General features: G+C 41.5%; 1 protein-coding gene across 3 annotated transcripts in view; it reads right to left on the bottom strand.

The window, feature by feature from the left end:
* The window catches only part of MECOM (MDS1 and EVI1 complex locus), a 329136-nt gene that overhangs the window by 179197 nt on the left and 124988 nt on the right, over positions 1-24951 (bottom strand). For all 3 annotated transcript variants that reach the window (XM_088171043.1, XM_014887055.2, XM_014887058.2), the window contains exon 2: positions 4698-5047. In XM_088171043.1, coding sequence (XP_088027169.1) covers positions 4698-5047 — 350 coding nt within the window. The remainder of the gene's footprint in view (positions 1-4697; positions 5048-24951) is intronic.

Genomic DNA, 24951 nt, shown 5'->3' with positions numbered 1-24951 from the left:
AAGAATAGCTTAACTCAGGTTTTAAGATGTGTGAATTCTACATTAAGTTGTTTAGAAGACATGACTTGTTGCTCTGTTGTTATTAAAAACAAAACAAGCAAAAAAAATGCTGCTTTTTTTTTTCTGGAAGAGGACCCAAAAGTAGGGGCTAACATCTGTGCATAGGAATTGGTAACTCCCACTGATTACTGTAGAAGTTTTTGGATGCTAAGAGAACCAAGCTATTGGTTTAGGTGCTACAACCCAGATTTTGCAGCATATATGTTAGATTGCATCTTTAAAAGCCTATTTTTTTTAATGTATTATTTAACTTTCACAGCAATATATGATATAACTAAACCTCAGAATCTCAAATTTAATTTTTAAAACTGCCAAAAGAAAGCAAAAGAGTGCAGAATTAAAGCTTCAAACTGAAACTATTCCAGTCCCCACAAACTAGTGGGAAGCTTGTACTCCAGAACAATTTTTAGGAAGCTGTGCAGTTTTCTCCAAGGACTCACATGAAAAATGTTAGAGGAGACATAAATAAATAGCCAAATGGCCTCCTAATTTCCATTTAGAAGTAATAGCATCAGCTCAAGCATACTCTACCAAATATGAGTTGTTTTTCAGCCTCACTGGCATGACAGGAAAATATACTCTGCTCTATAAACAGATTATATGCTGCTTTATAAAGCTCTAAAATATTTTTTTACTTCTGTGACAGGTTTGATTTATTAGAGTTTATTGCTCCTGGTTTTGCCCTCCTAGTAAAGAAATAAAAGTTTAGGATCAAAAGAGCAGTGAAGAATTTGTTCTCATGAATGAGACTTTGAGTTTGCTGGAGCAGCAAGAGACCTGAATTTGGATATTGGCCGTCCTCTGGCCAAGGTAGGTGCTTGTGCTTTGGCGACCTGCTCAAAGCCTTGCTTTGAAATACTCTCCCAGTTGTTTTTCATAGCAGGGCATGAACCACGATGAAATCACTAAATTTGTGTTCTCTTGCTTTTGTTTAAAAAAAAAAAAATTACTGCCATCCCTTAAAAGCTTGTTTTCTTTGTTGATTAAGCAGCAGTCAATTTTCCCTTTTCAAACAAGCACCGAGCAACAGCCTCCCGACCCCCTCGGATATTCGGGCTGCCGGCAAATACTAAAACCTCTGTGACAAACTGCAAAAAAGCTCGACCTTTCCCCTTGTCCAGTGACCCCCTGTTCGATTTGTACTTTAGCTAACCAATACCTGATTAGATAATGCTCAGCTCCAGCCCCACAGAATGAGATAAAATTCAAATTTATGGCTTTTCATTTAAACTGATCTACAGCACTCTAATCATGACCCAAGCACAACTATATCACAACAAATTCTTTTTGTCCCAGAGTGTGTTTTATGGCTGAACTGTATAAATGGACACAATAGACATTGTTTTCTTGGGCTTGCTCTGACAGAACTCTGTGTTGATCCCATAGGGAGTCCTGCTATAGGAGAATGTAGGAACAGGCTCCATGAAATTCCTCAGCCTCCTGCAGAAAATTTTTCTTTCTCATCAACTGCCTGGCAGAATTTAACAGCAGCAGTTCTCTCAACTTCCACTTCTCTCCCAGGCTTATCCCAATATCAACTCAGATGGATATCAGTCACAAAAACTGGAAGTCAGAAGTATCCCACAGCTGGAAATACCCAAAACTATGACAAGCTTTTGCAAGGAAAAAGAATGTATTTTCCAAAAATGTAGTTACAGTCCAAATTTATGTGTAACTGTAAACTCTTCTCTCCAAGGTGAATGTAGGAGTTTTGGTTAAAATTTTCTAGTGTAATATTTTAGACTATCTAGCAATACTAAACAATTGCAAAAATGCAGCAAATGTTTCATAACAAAATGGATAATATGTGCAACATCAGAAAAAGGCTGAGGAAGATATCTATCTTTCCCTCCAAAACTGTTTTAATTTTTGTTTTCCTCAAAAATAAAACTTCATCATCTTTGAAAGCCAAACGCCATTGTACATTCATATTCCAGCTTAAACTCAGATAAAATGAAAAGATTGATTTTTTTAATAACTTAATCATCCTCTCTGCAGTCACAGGGGAATCTACTCAAGAGGTAAGTACACAAATAGTAGCAATGGTGCAACCCACTACGCATTTCTTGCAGCACTGCAGGCAAGAAGTGAAGAAATGAGAATGCTGGACACAGCAAACACTTTCTTAGGCCAATGGGACCAGGCACAACATGAGCAGGTTGGGCCATCCCTCCTTCTGAAGTCACCAGCTGGCTTCTGTAGCACCATGAACTATCCTAGGAATTACAGGCAATCAAACCTAAGAGAGGATTGTGTCACAATCTGCATCAATGCAATTCACTCATCAAACAAGGGAGAAGATTCTAAAACCTCTCATGCTACAAAGTCGCTTAAAACCCACACTCAGCTCCTCACAGAAACTTTGGTTCTATCCTTCCTACATTTAAGATTGAAATGAAATTTCACCTTGATTATCAGCAACAGCAGAATGAATTCTCATTTGTTAACTGACTTGTTGGCACCTGGCTGGACTTGTTTCTCAAAAGTGCCCATTTAAGCAGAACAAAACAGCATCAGAAAAGCTTAAATTTCTAAGACCATACTTAAACCTCAGTAAATGTTTTTTCCTCACCATCCCACACTGCCTTTAGCACTGCCTGAGCCCACACACCAGTACCAGCTTCTTTCCCCCTTTAATATCCAAAGCACGAGGCCAAGGATGGATTCTTGAGAAGTGTGATGATGAAAATCTGGGGTGGAATGAGCATCACTGAAATCCTCTCCAGCACTACCAGGTTCCCCCACATCCCTCCTTCAACCCCAGCCATCACTGTGTAAACTCTGGTAACCAGAATCTGTCTCTCTTCAACTACAGTAAAGGTATTTAACCCATTTGTTGGAAAAATATTCTGTTTCAAGTTCCTTTAAGCACCACTGAATACTTCTGAGTGAGTGACCAAATTGCAGAGGGACTTGACTGTTGATTTTGTGTGATTTTGCTCCAATGCTTTTCAATAGCTTTCCCCAGCTGTCCCAAATAAATAACACTATTCAAATGGCACAAGTTCTGCAGCTTGAAAGAGATTCGGGCTGCCAGCTGGGCTTCCAGCACTATCAAGATATTAATTTCTTGTCTGAATATCACAGACCCCAAAATCTGAAATATTTCAAGCAGGAAAACCAGTCTCTAATATCATAGCATATTACCAGCATCTAAGGGTGTGAAAAGCTAGATGGGTTTCCCTCAGTCTTAGTGGGATTATCCTGTCCTACACCACTTGAGTGTCCAGTCTAAAATACCCTAATTTTGGAATAATGTTAAACCTGCAAGTACAGACATGTATCAACAGTTTTATTTTAATTTCTGTTATCAATATTTGAGCTTAATTGTGGTGTGGTTAAAGGTCAGATTTTATGGTTTCCTGGTGCCTTTTTCAAATAATAAAGATTTCTCACTGGCAATTATATTGCATCAGAGTCTGTTAGCTCAATAGAGTGCTGCCAAGTCTATGATTTCTCCTGACACTATTCTGTCACATTGTCACAGGTCTCACAAGAGTTTAAACAGCTGGATGGAAAGTTCATAATGAACTCCGAGTGTTTATGGATAGTTAAGAGCAAATCAAACTTCCATTTTCCACCATATCTGCAAGGCTCTGCTCCACAACGAAACTCCATTTTTCCTGGGAAAATGAACTCCCATCTCTCCAGAGGTCAGGCGTGCCCCTGGAGAGCCACGCAAACCCTGCATGGCTCCCCTTATCAGAAAGCAAAGGAAACGTACAGATGGAAAGCAGAGATTGTGCTCTGTTCCTACAGCACATTGTTAAAACATGAATAAAACCTTGCAGGAACATTTGTTACATCATAACACAACAAGCAGCGCCACTTGATGTTTGAATCCCTGACCCGACCGTGGACCAGGAGCTCAGACAGATCCTCAGTGATACCACAGTGAGGAAAATGTTGTCCCTGAAGGCAGGGAAAGCAAGTTCCAACACCTGCACTCACCAAAGGAGTCCATGAGCTCCTTCAGGAAAAGGATTTCCCAAAGCATCTGCAGAAGTAACATGAACCACACCATTCCCATGTGTGCTGGGTATGGCCTTAGCATCCAAACCTACTTCAAATGAATGGCAGAATTCCCATTAAGTTAAATGGAAGCAGGATCAACCCCCCAGCTTTTGAAGCCCCCTAGCAGCACAAAGCTGGTGCTATAAGTTTGCTAACAATAGCTAGTTTAGCCATACAACACTAGATTTAAGGGCTATTTTAATCATTGTTGACAGAAAGTGGCAATTCACAACCCTGAAAGCAGCACCTAGTTCCATTTCAAACTTATAATGCAGTGATTTTGCAAATCTCTCACCCAGAGACACAATGCAGGACTATCCAAGACCTGGCTAAAAATGGTACAGAAATGTTCCAACACTTTTTCCTCATTTTCCTCAAAAGGAGCATCACCTGCCGATATCCACCCACACAGATTTCATGCATGAAGTGCAATATTAATTTCTTTTTTCTTTTTCAACTTACACTCATCTCCATCCAGAAAACTCAAAAGGCCACAAAGCAGTTTGTGCACATAAATATGCTTTGGCTGCTGCAGGATAAGACTCAAATTCTGCAAATATTTCTGTGTTTTATAGATAGACACACAAGAACTCAACAGACCAAAAGAATGTATAGCATCTTACCTCCCAGCCATAACTGGGATCTTTCAGGTGTGGCCGCTGCTCTCCTACAAAAGGGCCAAATTTTTCCCCTGCTTCAATCTTCCTTTTGGTCCATATCCCTAATCCTGCTCCTGGAACATTGGATTCTCGGAGCTCAAACTCTGAAGGAATGGGAATGTCATCAGGAATGTATATTGGAGCCTTGTAAGGAGAGCTCTCCTGGGGTGTGAAAGCTTCACTGGAGGTTGCTGGAGAAGACGGCTCTTGGATGCTGATGGATGTTGGACACTGGACATTTGCAGCCTCTCCATCAGCTTCTGGCACTTCCCCCAAGGGAAGTTCTGGAAAGCTCTCATACAAACATTCATCACCTGGAAAAGAAAGCCAAACAATAGCATTTGAATCACCCTGACAGCTTCTGCACATGAAACCCTTCCAGCCTGCACATGGAATGGAAGGCACAGTTTGGGAGACTTCACCAATCACTAATCCTGCAACAGAGCTCCCTGGATGGAGCTGAGCCTTTTCTCTAGTAGGCCTAGGGTAACACAGTGTTTCTCAATATTCCTGACATCAAAAGTGGTTTGCATCACTGAACACAGACGAGGGAATTGCACACAGATGTAAAGGCAGGCACAGCCCATGGTCCAGTCGGGTCCGGATGCAGCGCTGCACCCAGCACAGGCTTTGAAATTACAATTGAAAGTCAGCATTACATGTTACAACTGAAATCTAAGAGAAGTGAAAAGCAGGAAAGCTTCACTGGTCCTGCAGAGAGACAGATTGAACCTAAAGTAGCCAAAATTAAGTTTGATGGCCTCCAATTAGTCTTCAGAGAAAGGATCCAGCCTACCACACAACTCTTGGCAAGAGCTTCAGCTGATGTAAATCAGTGTCTTACCATTGACCTCCAAGAAATGCAATGGTCTAAAATAAGTTCAGGATCCAAACAGCACCTTATAGAGAACATGAACCTTCTCCTCTTACAGTTGCAAAAAAACCTGGGGCAGATCCAAAACACATTAAAAAAAAAAGACAAAACCTTCATCTCTGGGGCTTAGCCAACAAAAAAAAAAAAAAAAAAGAAGCAAAAAAGAAAAGAAACCTCACTATTTTTGACAACCTAAAATGTAAGACTGATTATAAATTCCTTTTAGTCAGAAACTGAGTTACTTCAGCAGGGATTTTAGCTTCACCAGCAATACAGTGTTCAACCCAACAACACATGTAAAAGGAGCAAAACAGCCAAACTAATTAAAAAAAAAACTTCTTTACTATGTATATCCATTTAACTTATTCATGTTCTTGGGTTTTTATACACATCAGACCTCATTCTGCTTAATTGAAATAGGAGGTGAGAATACTGTTCTCCAAGGACTGAAACTGAGAGATCAGGTATTTAAAACCTGAGCTTGAGGATATTTGCATAATGTGGTTGGCCCAGAAATGAAAGTGTTACACTGCGCTTGGCTTTCAGAATGACTGTTTCAGTGAAGAAACAGGAAACTTTAAAGTGTTCTTTCAATTTCTTGCTCATTTAAGAAACTATCCATGGTAGATTAACACCGTATGTCTTTTCCACTGGAAACTGGTCATAGCCCATTGTCTCTCACATCTTTGTTACATATTATCTCACGGTTTTATATCTGTACTTTCATGCTTCTGGTACTGCCTAAGACAAACACTGGGACATAACAAATCATTGGAATAGATTGCTCCCATCACAGGACTGGCAAACTGGATTCTTCATCTGTGAGCAATTTATTCACAGCCATGAACTGTTTTTCTTTCTTTTATGTGGCACTGGCTATGACCTCATACATGTCACAGGAAAGTTCAGCTACCCGTCCCCTTGGCCTCCAGTTTGGCAGACACTGCCTGCACTTTAACAATTGAACCCAATATTGATTAGTTTGTCACTTTCCTAATACCTGGTCTTCTGAGAAGTAGAAAATCTTGACTGACTCCACCATTTAGCTGAGAAGGACACTGAGAGGGATTTTCCATTGCTTTTGGTTCAGAAATCCTACCTGCCATAGCTGATTTTGGCAATGATGCTCAAGGGCTTGTAAAAGCACTGGTGCAGAGCTTGCTCTGTGCCTGCCACTTATGAGCCCATGCCATGCCTTCCTGCCCCAGCATCACCTATCTCGGACTCCAAAGGATAGGAAAGAGGGCATGGAAAGGATAGACACAGCTCTACCTGGATGCCACCACTCACTTTGCACTGAGGCAAGCCCTTCAGCAGCCATCTCTGTTACACCGTGGCACTGCTGCTGCTGCCCCCAAACTCAGCCGTGCTCCAGCATGGTAGGACAATTGACAGAGGTCCATCCACACCTCCTGAGCATCCCCCAAAACTGGAACATGTCCCCTGAGTTTGCAGGCCAGCAGCGATGCTGCATCCACTCAGGGCAGCCGTGCTCCCGTTCAGATGTCTTCCCCCAATTGTTTAGATTGCAGTCCTGCCTAAAAGACTTCAGCTGTTTTTGAAATGGGGAAAAAAAAAAAACCTAACCCATGTATACACATGGGGTGCAGGAAGAGAAATCACACAAGGAAAGTGATCTGGATGATGATAAGCACATGGCTCATTGGATGGGGGGCGCCAGGGGTAAAAACTTCAGGCATCTAAATCCCACTGATTTTCCATGACAGCTGGGTGCCTGACACTCAAACTCCTTAAAAAGCCCATCTCACACAGTCACTGCTCTTGTCCCCGTCCTGCCAAGCTGTGTCCCATAAAACCAAGGCTCTCTGTGTCCCACAGTCAACTCTCCTTCACAAAAGAACAGAGCATCTCAGCCAAATAATTTAATTCACAGCAAGCAATGACCTGTTCTGTTCCTGTCCCAAAGGGCCACCTTCCTCAGCTCCACTTGCCAGCAGTGCCTGCCCACAAGCCAGCACAAGCTGAGCCTTAAACATTCAGCAAGCACAGCTTTACAGATGTTTCATCTTCCCCAGGGACAGTCCAGTTTAATTTCTCTCTTGCAGACTCAAAGGCCTCAGTTATACTTATCTCAGTCATTCTGGCTACGCTCATTTTTAGCCATATAGGGTCAAACCTGCAGCTGATAAATTGGCCTCTGAAAGCCTGGCAGGGAGACAAGTCCGTTTGCTGGGTCTATTGTGCCTCCTTTGATTTCCAGCAGCCACACCCAATGTCGTCGTTAAACATGGGCTTTCAGCTTGAAAGCTCTGGAAAATATAATACTCCTCTATGCCCCAAAGCTCTAAGTGTGGGTAAAATGGATTACTGAAATAGTCCTTTGCCTGAAATAGCAATGCATTCTAGCAAAAAATATATTTTTAAGCCTCAAAATAGACACAGAGTTGAATTATGACCGACCAAGAGATGGGAAGACCATTAAGACATATTTGTGAAATTAATGATATAAGCAGCTCTATTAAAATCAATGCACATGAACCAAGATTCTGGTCTTCGTTTTCAAAGGGTGTATGACTATTTTTCTTAAAATTTACACCCACATGGATCAGCAGGACTTCCAGCAAAACCATAGGTTACTGACTGATAGAAAACCTTTGTAAGGTTAGAATTAGACACAGGGACTGTGCTGATAAGCATCATTTTCACAGTGATCTGCAAATTGTTCACACAGATAGCACTCCAGTTTTGAAATTCAAGATGGCCTCTTTAAATTCCAATAATGATCCCCACCATAAATGGGATGAAATAAAAAATGAGGCCCCTGATAAGGGAAGAGATGAGATTAGGCTATGTGGAAGCTTAGATATCAGTCTCCGTGAAATTCTTCACCACTATTTTACAATAAAAACATGAGCAAGCTTCAAAGGAAACCCAGGAGTAAAGGTTAATTGCTACTAAAAGGCCAGAGTGGACACCTGTGTTTGCACTTTTGTCACAACCTTGCCCACCAGCAGGAAAGAGCCCACGTGGCTGGGGATGTGCCTGATGAGGACGGGAGAGCAATGTGCCAAAGCTGCCTCTGGAGCTCCAGGGCCTGGGGTCATTCCAAGACTGAGAGGCCTTCTGTTCATGGCTGGGAAGAGGAGAGGACTTCCTTCCATTAGGATGTTTCTTAGTTCAGCCCCACTTTTCCTCTCCAAGAGCAATTAGGTGAGAGGCACTGATGAGCGAGGCAGAGCTTGAACACAGCCCAGGGCTGCTGTCACAGGCACAATGTGCCTCCTGCTAGGCAGGGCTGTGCCTGGCTGCAGCTGAAATGACACACCACAGCACCTCACAGTGAGCAGACGTGCTGGTCTGATACACTTATCCATGTCCCAGGGCTGCCTTAAGCTCAAACTTCCCACAAAGTCTTCCAGGGATCAAGTCTACACCCAGATCTCCATGGCCAAAGCCAGTCGTAGAAAACAAAAACATATCCATAGGGATTTCTGTTCTTCCTTTCCTCAGGTTGTTTGTGCCTAAGGAGATACATTCCCAAAGTGTCTACTGACTGATAGACATTCTAGCACATAAATGCAGTTCTCTGCACTTGGATTCGTGCACGTGGCCACCAGTGATTTAATCATAAACTGGATTACTCCAGAGGAAAGGGGCAGGCTGAAAGCAAAGGCATCTAGAGAGCCTAAGTCAGCCATCACTTTCTGAGCATGATAAAGCAAGAGCTGAGATAAATGTCAGAGTGGCTCTTTGCAATGAGAAGAGCCACACAGTTTCGTGCCTGCAGCTTCTCAAAGGTGAGATGACCCCAAGTCCCAAAGATTGGACACCATGAGGACACAACTCTGTTTGAAGGGAGAATTCCATCACATCAGGAGCTTTGAGCTCCTCTAGGTCTATAGACCATGCCTTGTACCAGCCTTCAGCAAGGGTGCATTAATGAAGGCTTTGGGATGGTATGATCAGGTTAATTAATCCCTTCTCCTGCAGGAGATGAGGGTGGACCTGAATGTACCACAAACTCCTAAATCAGATCCTTGAAAGAGACCAGTGAGAATTTATATTTGTTTGACCTAGTATCACCATTCAGTGCAGAGGAAATCAGCCAGGACTATTTGCAGGGACATCTGAAAAGGAGACAGGCATTTCCTGTTGCATACAAATGGACACCTTTATCTGAATTTCTGTTTGAACAAGTATTAAAGAAAAAAACCAACCTGTTACAGGCAGAGACTGATTGATTACAAAATATATCCACATCAGTCTAGAACACAGGAGGTCAAGAAAAGCAGAAAATTAGGAGAAGAAAGCCCATTAGCTTCAAAAGGAGTTCTTAGCCAGTGGTGAACAAAATGGGAGCCACATGACTGTCCACACGAGGTAGGCACAGCTCAGAGGGGGCCAGAGGAGACATAAAGAAGGATCCTTAGCTTTAGAAACATTTAGAGATTGGGTTACTATCTCCAGGCACAGGAAGGACTCCAGCCAAGGGCTACATTACTCTGCTTGAACACTTTATCAGTCAAAGTACCTGAAACTGGTTTGTGCTGCTCCCTTTTCACAGAACTGTTCTGTGGAGCTGGACCTATTGATGGTTATTTATTATTATTTATATTGTAACACAGTCTGGTACCCCCAGGCAGGACCCCATTGTGAAAAGCATTGAGCAGACCTAATCAAGTGAGATTGGATTCTAACCAGACTACAGCTAGTAATTCCCAGTTAGGTGAAAATCATAAAACATGGAAGAGAAACGCTGTTTTACAAATGGCAAGTTCCATTGTACAACAAAAGAGATTACAAGCACGTTTAGAGATAAACACAGCACTTGGAGCTGTTCTGAATCATTACTTCAATTACCAAGGAAAAATAGTTTCACAACAATTAGCCTTCAAACACATGGAGATTTTGCATATTTGTATTACTTTATCCTAAGACAAGCATGAGAAAACCAAAGCTGTCCAAAACTCACTCAAAAGGTCCAACCCCAAAAACCACATTCATGCAATGAGAGCAAGGAGGACCAAAGCACCCGTGTGGTGGCCCCAAAGGCCAGATTCTGATTTCTCTTACACAACTGTTAAATCTAAAGTAATTACTTTAGACTTCCACCAAGGAATAAAAGAGATCGGCGTCTGTCCTGGAGTTAACCAAAATTACTCAAATTTCTTCGGATTGACACTAATGTAACAAAATGAGAGGGAAATGTGGTGCCCAGATTTCAGTCTTCCCCTTCATGTTCATGACACTGCTGATCACAGAGGGCATTTTCCCAGCAAAGCTCCCACACCTCAGCCTTGAGCCACAGTGAGCAAACCCTTCTGCGTGCTGGCAGAAGAGGGAGTTGTAGGAAAAGCAGCACAGACAAAGGCAGGAAAAAAAGGCAGCTCGAGGTGGCCTGAGCACATAAATCACCAGCTTCTCACGGTGCTGCACTGTGGGCAGCAGTATCTACATGAAATGCAATGGGAGCTCTGCCAGGGTCACCTTTGGAACATCCCATGCCAAGGACATCGAGTGGCTTCAGTCTCCTGGCAAGGTGCACATCAGATAATTCACATTAAAAATCCTTCTTGTGTGGGAAGCAGCTTTTGTCTCTCAAACCATAGTGTCTGCAGAAAACAACCCTGAAACCAGAGGCTCATACTGGCAGCAGAAGGGAGTTCCTGAGGAGCACGAAGCACTCGAGAGAAATCTGTCCACAGGCAAGTGAGAAAAGAAGCTGAACAAGCTCTAGAGCATCAGGTCTTTAAGAGAGGATAATTTCAGCATTGCCAAGTGTTGGTACCAGACCAGCAAAGTTATAATATAGTAACTGTGGAGGGACCTGCCTGTGGTCTCTGGCAATTCTCACCATCAGCCCCTACAATAACTAGTAGCATTTGGTGCTCTGTCTAGTGTCATTCATGTCTAATTGAGCAGCACAGTCCAAAGCATCTGATGGGGACCAGACGCTGGCTTTTAATTAGGGTCCAGCACTGAGAGACTGTGGGTCAAATTCTACTTTCATTTACACAGGAGCTGCTCTCCTTGATGTGGGGGGGAAGTTGCACCTGCATAACTGAAAAGTAAAATTTGTCTGCTGGTGTTCCTGTGCACTTTTCCATATAAATTACTGTACTACATGCAGCAACAAAGGTTTATAAATGTTGGCTGGCATGCACTGAATTTATTTACAAGTTAAGTCTAATTTTATTTATAGTTCCAGTACAATCATCTCTGGTAGAAATATTTATGTTATCTGTACTTCTGGTCTGTTAGAGCCTACTGCAATCATAAACACGGCTGAAAAATTATTCGCAGTTAGCAGGGTTTAAACTACCCATTATATCACTAGCTAGTGCCAATAAACTTTGGTGCTGGTTGATAAAGTTTCCTCAATGGAATAAATATATATTTGACTTTCAAAACCTTTCCTGGGTTACACAGAGTGGGGGGTAAGAGAGGAGGGAAATGCCAGCTGTAGGATTTGATATACTGAGAGCTGGATCTGCAGCTAGCAAGGAGTTGGGAGAGATCCACACAGGCTGGGAGGCAGCCTAAAGCACACTGAAACTCTAATAACTTAAATTTCTACCTTGGTAAGATATTTCAACTGAGGGGAGCTGCAGCAGCTAACACATACTCACTAATGCCCTTTATGACTCTCTATATGGAGTAAACCCAAGGGGGAAGGAATTCTGCATTGAAACTTTTAGCCCTGAGTACTGATCACTGCTAAGGGAGGAAAAATGGACTAGGGGAACCAGCTTTTGTTCATTGTTTGATTGCCATAATGGTAAACATTACATATATTCTCACACTGACATGGCACAAGAAGCCAACCAGCTCAGGACAAAACTAAGGACAAGAAGGTTAAGCGTGAATTAGTGAGAACAGCCACTTATACACAGAAAATACCGATTATGAACAACATTTAACTAAATCTGCATCAGCCGGGGTAAGACAGAAAAGGTAACGCACTTTAACAGTCCCTGCCACAGTGAAAAACTATTGCTGTAAAAGAACATTTTAAAATCAAAACAATTACTTAAACCTAGAGTATTATAATCAACACAAATGAAACTTTATCTCAATGTAATAAATCAGTGTAACTGAACTTCTTTTTACTCATTAGTGGACCTTTTCTGTTTTAAACTGAGATGTGTCACAAAGTAGCACTGGAAATCACATGCTTCTTTCCAACAGAAAGTAGTAATAAAAGATGGCTATTCTACCAAATTATAATGAAGACAGATAACAGAGTGAATTATAAAACAAAGGTTATAGATAGAGACTGAGCCTTGTAGAGGTAATGACTTTTAATTGGATTGAGTTTATCATATTTTCAGAGGTACAGCACAACCAGAAGAAAGGATTAGAATTATTTCCACATTTCATTATTTGGCATAATGAGAAAACAGAGGGAGGTCCACATCCCTGATGTGTTTGGTAAGCCACAGGAGATGTTGAACATGTCAGTATCTGGTAGAGTACGGTCCTGAGACACAAATGCATTCGCTCCCTTATAATGCGGCAAAGTGTAATCACTTGAAAGGAAAAAAAAAAAAAGGAAAAGGGAAAAAAAAGCCAGGTCATGAAGTTTTGTTTCAAAAGCACATTATGAATAAAAAGGAATTTAACCCCTTCCTGCCAGCAGGCACTTCAACACTAGCCTGCAAACACCCATCCATCTGCTTTAAGGAGCTGAGCAATCCTCACTCTAAGTACCAAGAGCTTAAAAAAAATTAATCAATGATAACTCAGTGACCCCATCCTCTCTCTTACCACTAGGGCAAAAACACCCTGAGGAAGACACTGGGGAAGGGACCTGCACTGCCTGGATCCCAGAGACACTGCCCTCCACCTGGGAAGAGCAGGGAAGAGAGATCAGTGGGGAGAAGGCAGCTCAGAATAACCTGAGATGGAAGGGACCTGCAAGGATCATCAAGTCCAACCCCTGGCCTTATACAGGACATTCCCAAAATGATAGGGATAAAAGAGCAAGACCTGAGAGATTTTCAGAGAAGGTTGTACCTGCTCCTGAGCTCTACCCAAATATTCCAGGGATGAATGGACTTTTGGGGAGCAGCTTTTGGAAAAGCGAGCTGCTGTAGAGCAGAGTTTCGCACCAGCAGCCAGACAGCTTTTTAATTATGCAATTACAGTGAAAGAGTATTAATTATTCTCAAGTGACACTGTGATACACTGTAGTTAAGTCCTTGAAGCACTAACAGAAGTACTCATAACAAATACACTAATCAGGAAAAGTATCGGATAATTAATCCTACAATACTATCCACTTCAAAAACTCAAGGTCTGGCAGGACTGGCTTCCAGCATTTGTTTCCGAGGAGATACAAGGCCACAATTTTTCCTGCAAGCAGCTCCTCAGCAGAAGGTCACCCAGTAACATGCAGGATGTACTTAGCTGATTGGAAAAGCATGAATCTCAAGAGCAACTACACTTTGTGTCAGGTGTAATCTGCAGCATTCTGGGGCATCAAAATATCTTTATATCCACTATATATATATATTATTTTTTTTTACAAAAAAAAAGCCTTTGGGACAGTTTTACTTTATCACATGTTTGTACACATTTATTCCTGTATGACAGCAATGTTTTGGGTGGGATTACTGTAAAACTTGTATGAAAATTTTTTGTCGTTTATCTCTATGAAACACAGGGCCTTGCCTGGCATACTTTGACATGTTCTTCTCATTGATATGTCACCCAAAAACCCACACATTTTCAGAGTGCAAGAATCTTTGTTTCATTTTTTTCCCGAGCAGAAAAAAAAAAGCATTCTGAACCGGATTTATCTACGTTATCTCCACCACCAATGTGTTCCAGAACCTGCTCAATCCTCAAAGCAATTCCACATTTTTTTTTCTTACATAATTCTACCTGTGCCATCCACATATTCTATATAAACACTAATTAACTTTTAATCTCAACAAAATATTCATGGTTGATAAAACATATTTGGATTTGCTGCCCCATTTCAGAAGGTTGGACTGTCCCAACAAACAGGATTTATCTTAATGCCAGTGGTACTTGTGTCTGAGTTTACCAAGACATTCATTTCAGTGGTGATGCAGATAAGATTTGCCTTATGGTAAATGGTGGAACTGACACCATTTACTGCAGGCATCCAAGCACAACTGGGAAAAAGCTCTTGCTTCCCTACAAACTCCATGGTAGGATGACTTTAAACAAGGATGGAGGCAAAAGGAAACTACACCCATTAAGTACATCTAAATTCTCAGTTACCTTTCTAAGATAGTTTATTTTTCTAGGAAGTGTGGCACACATGAGCGCAAGGAGCTACAAGAATCTGCAGCAATTATTTTTCTTGGCCTTTGTATAAGAGGACAAGGGGAAACACCAGGGTTTTGTGGCCAAGACATCTACACAGAGATAAAATGTGAGCCCAGCTCCTCCATCATCACAGGCTTCATGGGCTTCAGCTCAGCTTAAGATGCTGCACTGCCTCAGTGCCAGTGGCCACAGCTCCCTCCCCGTGCCCTGTCTCCATCCTCTGCTTCAGGAAGGTGCTTGCAAAACAGAAGTTAGCTTTCCCCTGAAAATCCTTAATTTCCTCTCTACTCTTCCCCCTCATTTCTTTCCCTTCCCTTTCTTTTCTCAGAGATATTTCATTTTCTTTCCCATGTTATTACCAAAAAGATCATAAAAAAGGAAAACGTTCAGAGAAGTTAAATGAAAAAAAAATAATTCCAAACCCCAAATATTAGAGCTCTGAGTTTTGCTGAGCAATCAGGAGACTTGTTTTACAAGGAAAAGTGTTTGCAGAAATCTGGCAAATCTAGGATGTTGTCACCTCTTTCCTATAAAATTGTTCCTCATGTAATTTGGAAACTCCTCCAAGGGTGTTTGTCTGGCTGTGCTTTTACCTAGCATGTCTCTGAAGGGTGAGTTCTCTGTGGTCCAGTGCTTGAAGGTTTTTAACACTATCTCAGAGCTTTCCACTCTTGCCTGTCTGCCATGCTGGTGGTCCACAGCCAATGCTGGGAGGTTCCTGTTCTCTCTTTAAAACACGTTTTCAACCTCAGCCAAAAGCCTTTTGCTACTCGCTTCAATTGGACACAGAGCAACACCTTGCTCTGTTCACCCCTTTTCCCTCTTCTTTGGAGGAAAATGAGCAAAATGGATTACATCCATCTGCACGGCTGAGCTCACAGGGGAAACTTCTTCTGGAGCTCTCAAGGACCAGGAGACTGCCCATGTTTGGAGAGCTCCACAGACAAATATCACAGGCACAGAAACCACTGGGGTGTTTTTGGCCAGCAAAGCCCAGAGTCTTCCAAACCCAGCTAGTCAGAAAAAGATTGAGAAGATATTTCAGCACATGCAAGACTAACAGGAAAGACCTCCTGGGCTCTCACCCCCCTGGGTCCATCAAACCACAGAGCCTTTGCTTATACTGGGAGCGGGTAGCTCTGACGCTGCACACTCAGTTGCTTTTGCAAACATATCCAGTAACAAATTCCCCCATTCCCTCTTGGGTTTCCCATTTCTTCCATGGGATCATATTATCTCATTTGCCTCAGATGAGCTCCATGGTGAACAGCTCATCTCTCCCCAGTGCTTTGAAGATGCAAAGCAGGACAGTATGGAAATGCCAAGGGTTCCCATAGCACCAGTAGCCTGTTGGAAGGCAGGGGGAGTGACAGTCCTTATTCTGATCACAGCCCCCCTCCAAAATCAACAGTGACACCAGTGTGAAACCAGAACGAGACCCCCACTGTGAAACAGTTAACATCAGTTAGATCTGTTTTGACTTTTTTAAAAAAAAAGGAAAAAAAAAAAGAGTAGGACTACAGTTTATTTTACATGGCTTCCTGGTCAAAGCCTCAAATATTTTGTAGATATTTATTAATATATATTAACTGTAAAGAAAGTTAACTGCTAATGTAATTTATTCCCCTCTTTGTTCCATACACCTTGTATTGCTTTCTCTGAAGCTGTTGATCTTGGAGAATCAGAGAGGTCCTGGGGAGCCGCTAACAGAGAGCAATAAATCAGCACTCTGAAAGCTTCTGGTTCATCCCAATAACTTGGAAGAAAATTTGAAAAATAATCTCCTTTTTTTTTTTTTTCTCCTCCTTTCCAAACTGGCAATCTTCACGAGCTCTATTGTTTTCATGTGCAGGCTGATATATGACAGCTTAAATAAATACATAGTTCTTAATGGAGTAAATTCAGCCTTCGTGTAATTGGATGCCATGCCATTAGAGACCTTGGCCCAGGCAATGCTCTCCATCCCCAAGGATCTCACAGGACCTTTCAGACTCAAACTAACAGGAGGTTGTTTTATACTTTAATTCTACCTATTATGTCACTGCAGACTAATCCTCTGTTATAAAGAGTACTTAACTTTATATCTATTTATGTTTACAGACATGGATTTAAGTACTGTTTATAATGACAAGGATGTATATATACAACATGTATATGTAATATAATATATATATAAACACAGAGACACATCCTAAATCATGGAAGTGGTGGAGTCCTTCAGCAAAAATGGCTTGAGAGGCTGAGGGTTTCTTATGTCAGGAAAATGATGTGGCTTTTCCTGAAATTGTTCTGAAAGTGACTTGAATTCCTTCTGTCCAAATTAGAGTAAAAAACACTCAGAAATTTTCAGGCTAGACTACTACACTCCACAAAGCCATAAGTGGTCATACAAGAGACCTTTGTTAGATACCCCTCATTGCAGCAACCAGTGTCTCTACCAGAAAAGAGAATTGCAGTGATACAATTTGCTGCTCACAAAAGACACCTCCAGGGAAAGGAAGTGGAAGGAACAAATTGCATTTTTAAGTTTTCCCTGGTAAGCTCATTAGAAACTCAAGTCAAATAAAAGCAACCATTCCTGTAGGGCACTTTTCAAAGCAAGCAAACTGGTATTTAGCTGATCTTCTCCACACTCCAGTGAGCCTCAGTTCAGCAAGCTTGGTAGGGCCATGTGTAACTCCAAGGACACCAGAAGAAAGAAATCCAAGCATTGTCATGAGAAGGTGTTGAAAGAGCTCTCAGAGCACATCCATGTCTCCATCTCACTGACCACAGCTATGGAGGAGAACAGAACCAACCCATGGTCACAAAAACAATCAGTGGCATGTTGGGAAAATAAGCAATTTGTCTGGACTTGGCATCCCTTGATGTCTCCTCACAGAGTAGCAGCTCATGTATGGACCACAGCCCACATGGGAAAAGCTGGAGATGAACAAATTGAGCCTTCCAAGGGCTCTGAAGCAAAGACTGAAATGTGGTGAGCCTTGCACAAAAAGCCCACGCTGGGTATGGAGAGAAGTTGCATTGTAGTGAGGGGTGTGGGCTACGGAAAGCTCAGCTGGAGGAGGGGAAGTTCAGGACCAAACATCAGGATAAGCCTGGCTATGGGATTCCTCTCTGAGGAACTCTGCTCAGAGCTGCCTGTGCCTCCCCTCACACTACATCATCCTGTTTTTCCTGTTGAAGCCAACACCACTCCTCCCCAAAATTGGTGGAAGCACCAGAATCTCACTTGTACCAAGCTTGAGGGAGTAGAACAATAGCCCAAAGCTTGAGCAACACTTCCAAAAACAAAAAAAAAAAACTGAACCAAGCTCTGAAAGGAGCTTTGGTCCCTTAGAAAGTGCCTGCAGAAAGGACATCCCCAGGGCTGACACTCCCAGTTCCCAGACTGGGCTGACAGACTGCCCCCATGCTGGAGAGCCCATTCCCATCCCCTGTTACCCACCAGGGGCTTCATCTCAGAATTAACCTTGTGTTGTCTCACCAGAGGACAAAACCCCAACACTTATGCACTCAGAGAGAATTTTGCAGGAGGAAAAGGGCACAATGTTCTTTTTGTCCAGGTATTTTAGCTGGAAGGATAGACCAAAAAACCACCATTTATTGTTTAAAGGGCAAATCCCAACAACTACTTTGAACGGGAGCATTTGGTAGTTGACACATCTACGGATGTTTTAAATCATAAGGGCATCCACTCCATTTTAGTTTTAATGTGTTTGTGTGCGAAGTTCTTTGTCATTCCAGCCCACCTGTCTCAGGGCACAGAAATCAAAAACAGGAGTAACTCTCAAATTTCACCTCAATTTAATCCATCACAGAAAGCAGACTGGTTTTGCACTGTATTAAAAAAAAAAAAAAAAAACCTAAAAAAAAAAACACCACCAGGACATTTAAACAAAGTGACACAGATCATCAGCAGATCAACTGAAAATGACAGCTCAATCAAACAAATGTATGTTGAGAATTTCCACAGGGCAGCTCTAGCTGCAGCCAAACCAAATTTGTTTAGTATACATAAGTTAGCTGCTTAGAAACATTCAGTATGCTGCTAGCCAGATGATGACTTTCCCAGATAAACATCTATTTAACCAAATACCCCCCCACCCATGGAAGTGCTAGCAGAGTTTTGATGGATTCTAGTCTCTTAAAAATCTGACTTTGCTCTGGTGGCAGGCTGGTACCAAACTCACCCACATGGCCTTTAACTAAAAATAACTAAACACTGCTTTTAAAAAAGTGTTATAACCACCAAATGGTAGGCAAAACTATAAATTCCTGATGGAGTGCTTCTGGTTGCCAATAAATTCACAAAGTGGCATAAGGGTGAAATACAAATTACGAACTTGGGAAGCACCAGAGAAAACTGCAGATCCTGTGTCATATATCAAGTGTACAGAGAGGAGGGGATTTGTCTGATTCCTCTTTTAAAGCCAGGTATTCCTGTTGAAATCAATGAAAAATCTCCTATTGATTCCAGAAATGCCACATAAATCTCACACTGAGGAAATATATTGATAAGAGATCCCCTCTGTGATTCTGCCCTGCTTTAGAGTAGATTTTCTATGGTGTCATTTAGTAACAGTCAAAGTTTAAAAATAGTTTGGAAGATGAGGAAGTAATTTAGCAAATTTAGTTTAAAAGTCATTAAAAGATACAAGAAGTTTTATCCAGACTCAGATACTCGAGCAAAAGGGGTTTCAGTTCAGACAACAGCAGAGCTCTGGGTAAAATCAAGGCATTGGGTTTCAGCTAACCTAGAAGGATTTTGTCCTTAGCTACTGAAATTAGTGACCAAAAGCCCATCTGATGTGAAATAGCCAGATTTTATTCAGGGTGAGCATTTTAGGGACCAGTGGTGCATTTGCTGTTCACCCAGCACATACACACACGTGTTTCAGGAATGATTGTCCAGCCAATAACTCCAAAATGAATAAGGGGCAGGGAACAACTGGCTAACACAATGATTTGCAATATAAATTATAATTTTGGTGAAAGCCTATATTTAAATTTTTTTTGGGTTTTTTTCTTTTTCAACTTTTGATTTGTTAAAATAAATGACTCAAAAATAAAAGCTACTAGGCAACACATATCCGCTCTTCAACGTTCTGTCAAACAAAAGAATGACTATAAAGCACATATTCTGATGGGCATCTGCTTGCTATTTAATATCCACAAAGAGAGTATTTACAAAAAAACACAAATGCAACAAATTAGAAGGCCTGTGATGCTGGAGCATCCCAAGATGTGGTGTTTACACAACGATCAGAGGGATGTGGGATGGCAATGGAGAGAATAGATGCTTACAGATATGTCACAGCTTATTTCCTGTGGAAAAAAAATGCACCAAAAGACCATTGTAAGTGATGTAAGCACCTTAAATAACCTGGAGGTTGCCTGAGAAAGGCAAAATCAGCTACAGTGTGCCAGCAACAAGAGATGTATCACTGAAGGCTCTCATTGCAGAAGAGGAGACCGAGTTGGAGCATCCCTGTTGGAATGCAGAAATCCCAGTGTCCTGTTATCATCAATGTCAGAGGTCCACAGACCCCAGGAGATGAATAAAAGGAAGAAGATTAAAGTGTCAGAGTCTGATGGGACTGGGGGAGAGAAAGAGGAAATTCCTTAAGTACCCGCATGGTGGAAGGAGTTTGCTGTACTCAAAAATGTTCACTGTTGAACACTGTAGGATTTCCTTTAAAAGTATCTGTTTGGGGGGAGCTTAACTCATGAGTTTTGAGTGCATAATTGTGCTTTTGCCAAAATTTGCACATTGACATATTGCTAGGGAAGAAAACCATGGGAAAGCAAGGATGAAGGATGACAAAACTCAAAGTATTAACCCCCAGAAGGATTCCTGTTGGATATTGGTTCTTTCAAATACTGTTTCTCAAAGTGCAAAAGAGCCACCTGATGATACAATATAGAAATCACAGAGCTCAAAGTACAAATTGTTTTGAGTGGTACAAGATTATTTTTAATCTTTTCCCCTTCCACTGCCCCTGAACATAACACAAAAAAAGGTGACGTTGTCCATGCAACTGTAAAACAAACAAGATGCAAACTCCCAAATTAACACTTAGAAAAGAAGAGAAGCAACTGTAAAAATAAATAGAAAAAGGAGTTTAGACAAATTAACCTGGTCTACCCAGAACAGCAACAAACAAACAAACAAAACAAAACAAAAAAATCCCAAACAAAAAAAAGAAACAAACACAAAATTAAACATTCCCTGAAACACTTCCAAAACAACAAGAGGAAATGGTATATTTTCCTTGATTTTAGCATTACGGCTGCTTTCAAATTTTATGTCTGGAGATGCAAAACCAGCTCAGATAAAATCCATGCAACTCCAAATATTACCATCCCCTTTTTCTCTAATCCCAACAAACACATAAAATACAATACCAGGCTAGTTGAGCTGCTGTGTGCCCTCAATTGACAAACGCATCAAGAAGGGTGGTGCAGATTATCACTGGTAGAGGGGAAACCAAAGATCAAACCATAAAATCTTCATGCCTCTTGACAAGAGGTTTGTCGCTAAATCTAATTTTTATTCATGCAAATAAAGCCAATTTACTCTTAGGAAGTGAAACACACAAGCTCAAGGAGACAAACAGAGCATACAGCCCAAAAAGACACCTTTGTCACACTGGTCCCTGGAGAGAACATGCCCGGGACATATTTAATATGTGTATGGGTAAATCTATTTCCTTTTCTCCCACTGGCCTGGCTCCCTAAGGTGCAGAGCACTCATCCAGCACGTGGTAGAAGTCCAGAAATCCACACAGCTGCCTCAAAGTGCACAACCAAACCAGCAAATCTTTTGTAATTTCCCTAGATTATTAGGAACCATCAGTAGCATTTACAGCCCTGATTCAGGGCTAATTTAACCCAGTTCAGACTAGAGCTGAATCAGCTCACAGTGTGTATTGAGAAGTTTAATACGAATGAAGATGATTGTAGGAATTAATGTAGATAAGAACTAGAAGCAAGAAATTCAGCTTCATAACCATGACCAACACAAGGAGATCTGCAGAAATCAAAGCACAGGATGCACTATGGTTTCCACTGCATTCCTCAGCCTCAGAGATCTGCCAATATTTTGCACGTAAGCACACGGACCTTCAAAAGAGCCGGGTTTGTCCCAAGAAAGTACAAAACAATCACTACAAAGGCAAGCAATGAAAAACCCTCCTCCTGAACAAACACGCCGTAAAAATGAAGTATAAATCATAAAACCCAAATGAAAACAACCACTCCCCCACCCCAAAATTGCCCAAATAATGGGATGAGGAAGTTTTCTCTGATGAGATTAAACACTGCAAAGCTCTTTCCAAGTCCAGTAACAAACTACTTTAGAAGCAGTGGCAGAAAGCAACACAACAACACTGAGCAATGCAGGGCAGCACAGAGGCAAAGGAAGGATTGATCCAGAGCCCTGGGACAAAAGCTTTGCCTTCCCTCAAAACGCATGGAAAAGACTTCTCACAAGTGCACCACCTTGCCTAACTCCACTCTCAGGGGTTTGCTGCTCAGGTCAGTGGAAGAAAAATGAAGCTAACAAATGTTTTTGAAAACGCCAGTTCTTGAAAGCAAACTTATTAGGCTGAGGCCTGAGCACCATCAAGCACAAAACTCCGGCATCACAGCTCGAGACAAAATGCCAGACCTTCACACAAAGCACCTCTCTAAGATTATTTCCCCAACTCAGCAGAGAATACAGCGAAATAGGTCATATATCACAGGAGCAAAGCAATGCCAGGCTCAGCAATGAAATTCCTTGGGACAAAGGGTCTCTACATTTATTCTACCCCACCATCTCTCAACATATCTCAATCTCACAGCAGGTAAGCTTCCTACCCCTCAGTCTGCCACGTCCAGCCTGGGATGCAAGAAGTCTGGCAGCAACAGAAAGGAGAGGGAAGATGTTAAAATGAGTCTTTATTATCTTTTGCCTTGTTTTAAGCCTTTATAGTGCTCCTTTCAAAGTGTGTGAAACCCAACAAGATGGGCAAATTTCTATGATTTGCAACAGAAAGGGTTACAAACATGGACACCAGACCAGGAAATCCCCCTGTTATACATCCTCCAAAAGCAATGGACTCTTGAGTCTGGAGGCACCTTTCACTCAGCTCTGTCAATGTGGAGTCCTCACTCCATCACTGCCATGGAGAAGGTGGTCCTCCTTTTTACCCTCTTCTTACTAGAAAGCTCATTTCTGGCCTCAGAATATTCATGGACACTTTATTGCCCATTTGTACTTGTTCCAGCACTGTCCTTTAGCTTAAATGGTTTGCTGGGAGTGTTTGTCACCTTCAGTATCAGACATAACCTCTATCAGCCTTCATTTTCCTCAGCTGCACAAGCCAAGCTTTTTAGCCTATTCTTGTATTCAATTATCAATCATCAGCTGTTCAATTAGAAACGGTGCAAATCTAAGACCCAGGAGCCTCAGGAAGAGAAATAATCCCAGCCACTGTGACAGAGACAGCACGAAGTTGTGTCAGGAGCAAGTACACAATGAATCCATAAATCAGGAGAGAAAGCAGGGGCAAGAGGAGAACTGAAAGCAGCATCTCCCCTTTCAGTGTGTTAATGTGACTTCTTCTCACTTTGCTGCAGAAATCACATCCAGGACAAGTTGCTTTCAGGAAGCAATTACAGGGAAGCAGCAGTGCAGAAGATGGATCTGTTTCTCAACTCTTCCACATGTCACTTCTCAGGAAGGAGCTGGTCATGGGGCTCAAAACTTCAAATCTAAATATTTCCAAAGGAAAACATCTCTAAACGTGAATATTACCTACTGGCCACACAGGATCTGTAGTGACACAAACCACTTGGAAGCATTTTATGGACCAATCCAAAGAACATCAATTAAATTCTGATCTCTCTGCTGTTAAAGGCAAACTACTGATTGATTACACGGGGCAAGATGTCATCTGTGCTCACTGTTGCACTATTACCAGGCTCTGTCACGCAAATTTCACATGTCCCATGGATGCAGGGGACAAGCAGTACGGGCAAAAGCTGTAAAATGCAACTGTAGGAGCTTGACCTGATGTTTTCAATATTTCTATTTAACCTGTCTTTGAAGATTAATCATAACTGAAGATATTTTCAGCAGTATTTCTTTTCAGTTCTGAATACAGGTAACTCCATCATATAAATACATATCTGCGTGTCTCAGGGCAGAGAGGAACCTTTCATTACAAGGTCTTTTCTTGGAAGAAACTTGCTCTTACTAATATTAAAAAAAGCTATTTTATAGTATGGCTCCCTTCCATAAAGTTTCCTGAGATTTATTTTCATTCCAGTGTGGAAAAAAACCCCAAAACTCTGAAACCTAAGAAGCTTCTGTTCAAAATAAGTAACATCTTACAGCCAGCTGCAATGATCATGCATTTATTCTAGTCAAGGTAAATATGCCCTAAAGATGCAAAAATTCCTTTCAATTAAGACATTTACCAGCATGATTTTATTTGTTGGAAGGATAGAGATATGAATCTGCAGCAGGTGCACATGACTATTTCTAACACTCACTCAGAATGGATAAGGCCATTTTAACTCCTTGCTGTATTCCCTCATGTCTTTGCTTCCCTTCTGGCAGGGAAGGAGTTTGTGCCTACCCAAACCCCTTAGAGGGCAAATCCAAGCCTTTTCTCCTAATAGATGCTGAGGTTAACATGAAGCAATTCAAAGCTTCTCATTAATTACTGCTAATTGTCATGGCAATCTCCTTCCCCCTGTTTTACATCATGAGCAAATGATTTTTTTTCATTGCAGAATAGGTAAGAAGAGAGATGCTTGGGAAAACATAATTAGCTCCACTAATTAGTGTGATCTGATTTGAATATTTCTATTTGCTTTTGTAATTAAAAAAAGGCAGCTCAGTGAAGTCATCTCCACATTCTAAATATTCAGTTCATAAATTAAAATAACTAGGCAGCAAATCTGTAAAAAAAAAAAAAAAAAGCCATCTCTGATAGCAGAACATCCCCTGGGGAATGCTGTCCACAAACCAAGAGGGAAGAGTCCCCTCTCCCAGTGGGAAATTTGGGAGGACACTGCCACATCAAACCT

Source organism: Sturnus vulgaris, chromosome 10, assembly GCF_052056855.1.
Source record: "Sturnus vulgaris isolate bStuVul1 chromosome 10, bStuVul1.hap1, whole genome shotgun sequence".
NCBI lineage: Eukaryota > Metazoa > Chordata > Aves > Passeriformes > Sturnidae > Sturnus > Sturnus vulgaris.
Note: the sequence above shows the minus strand (reverse complement) of the source record. Positions and strands in the feature narration are given on the sequence as shown.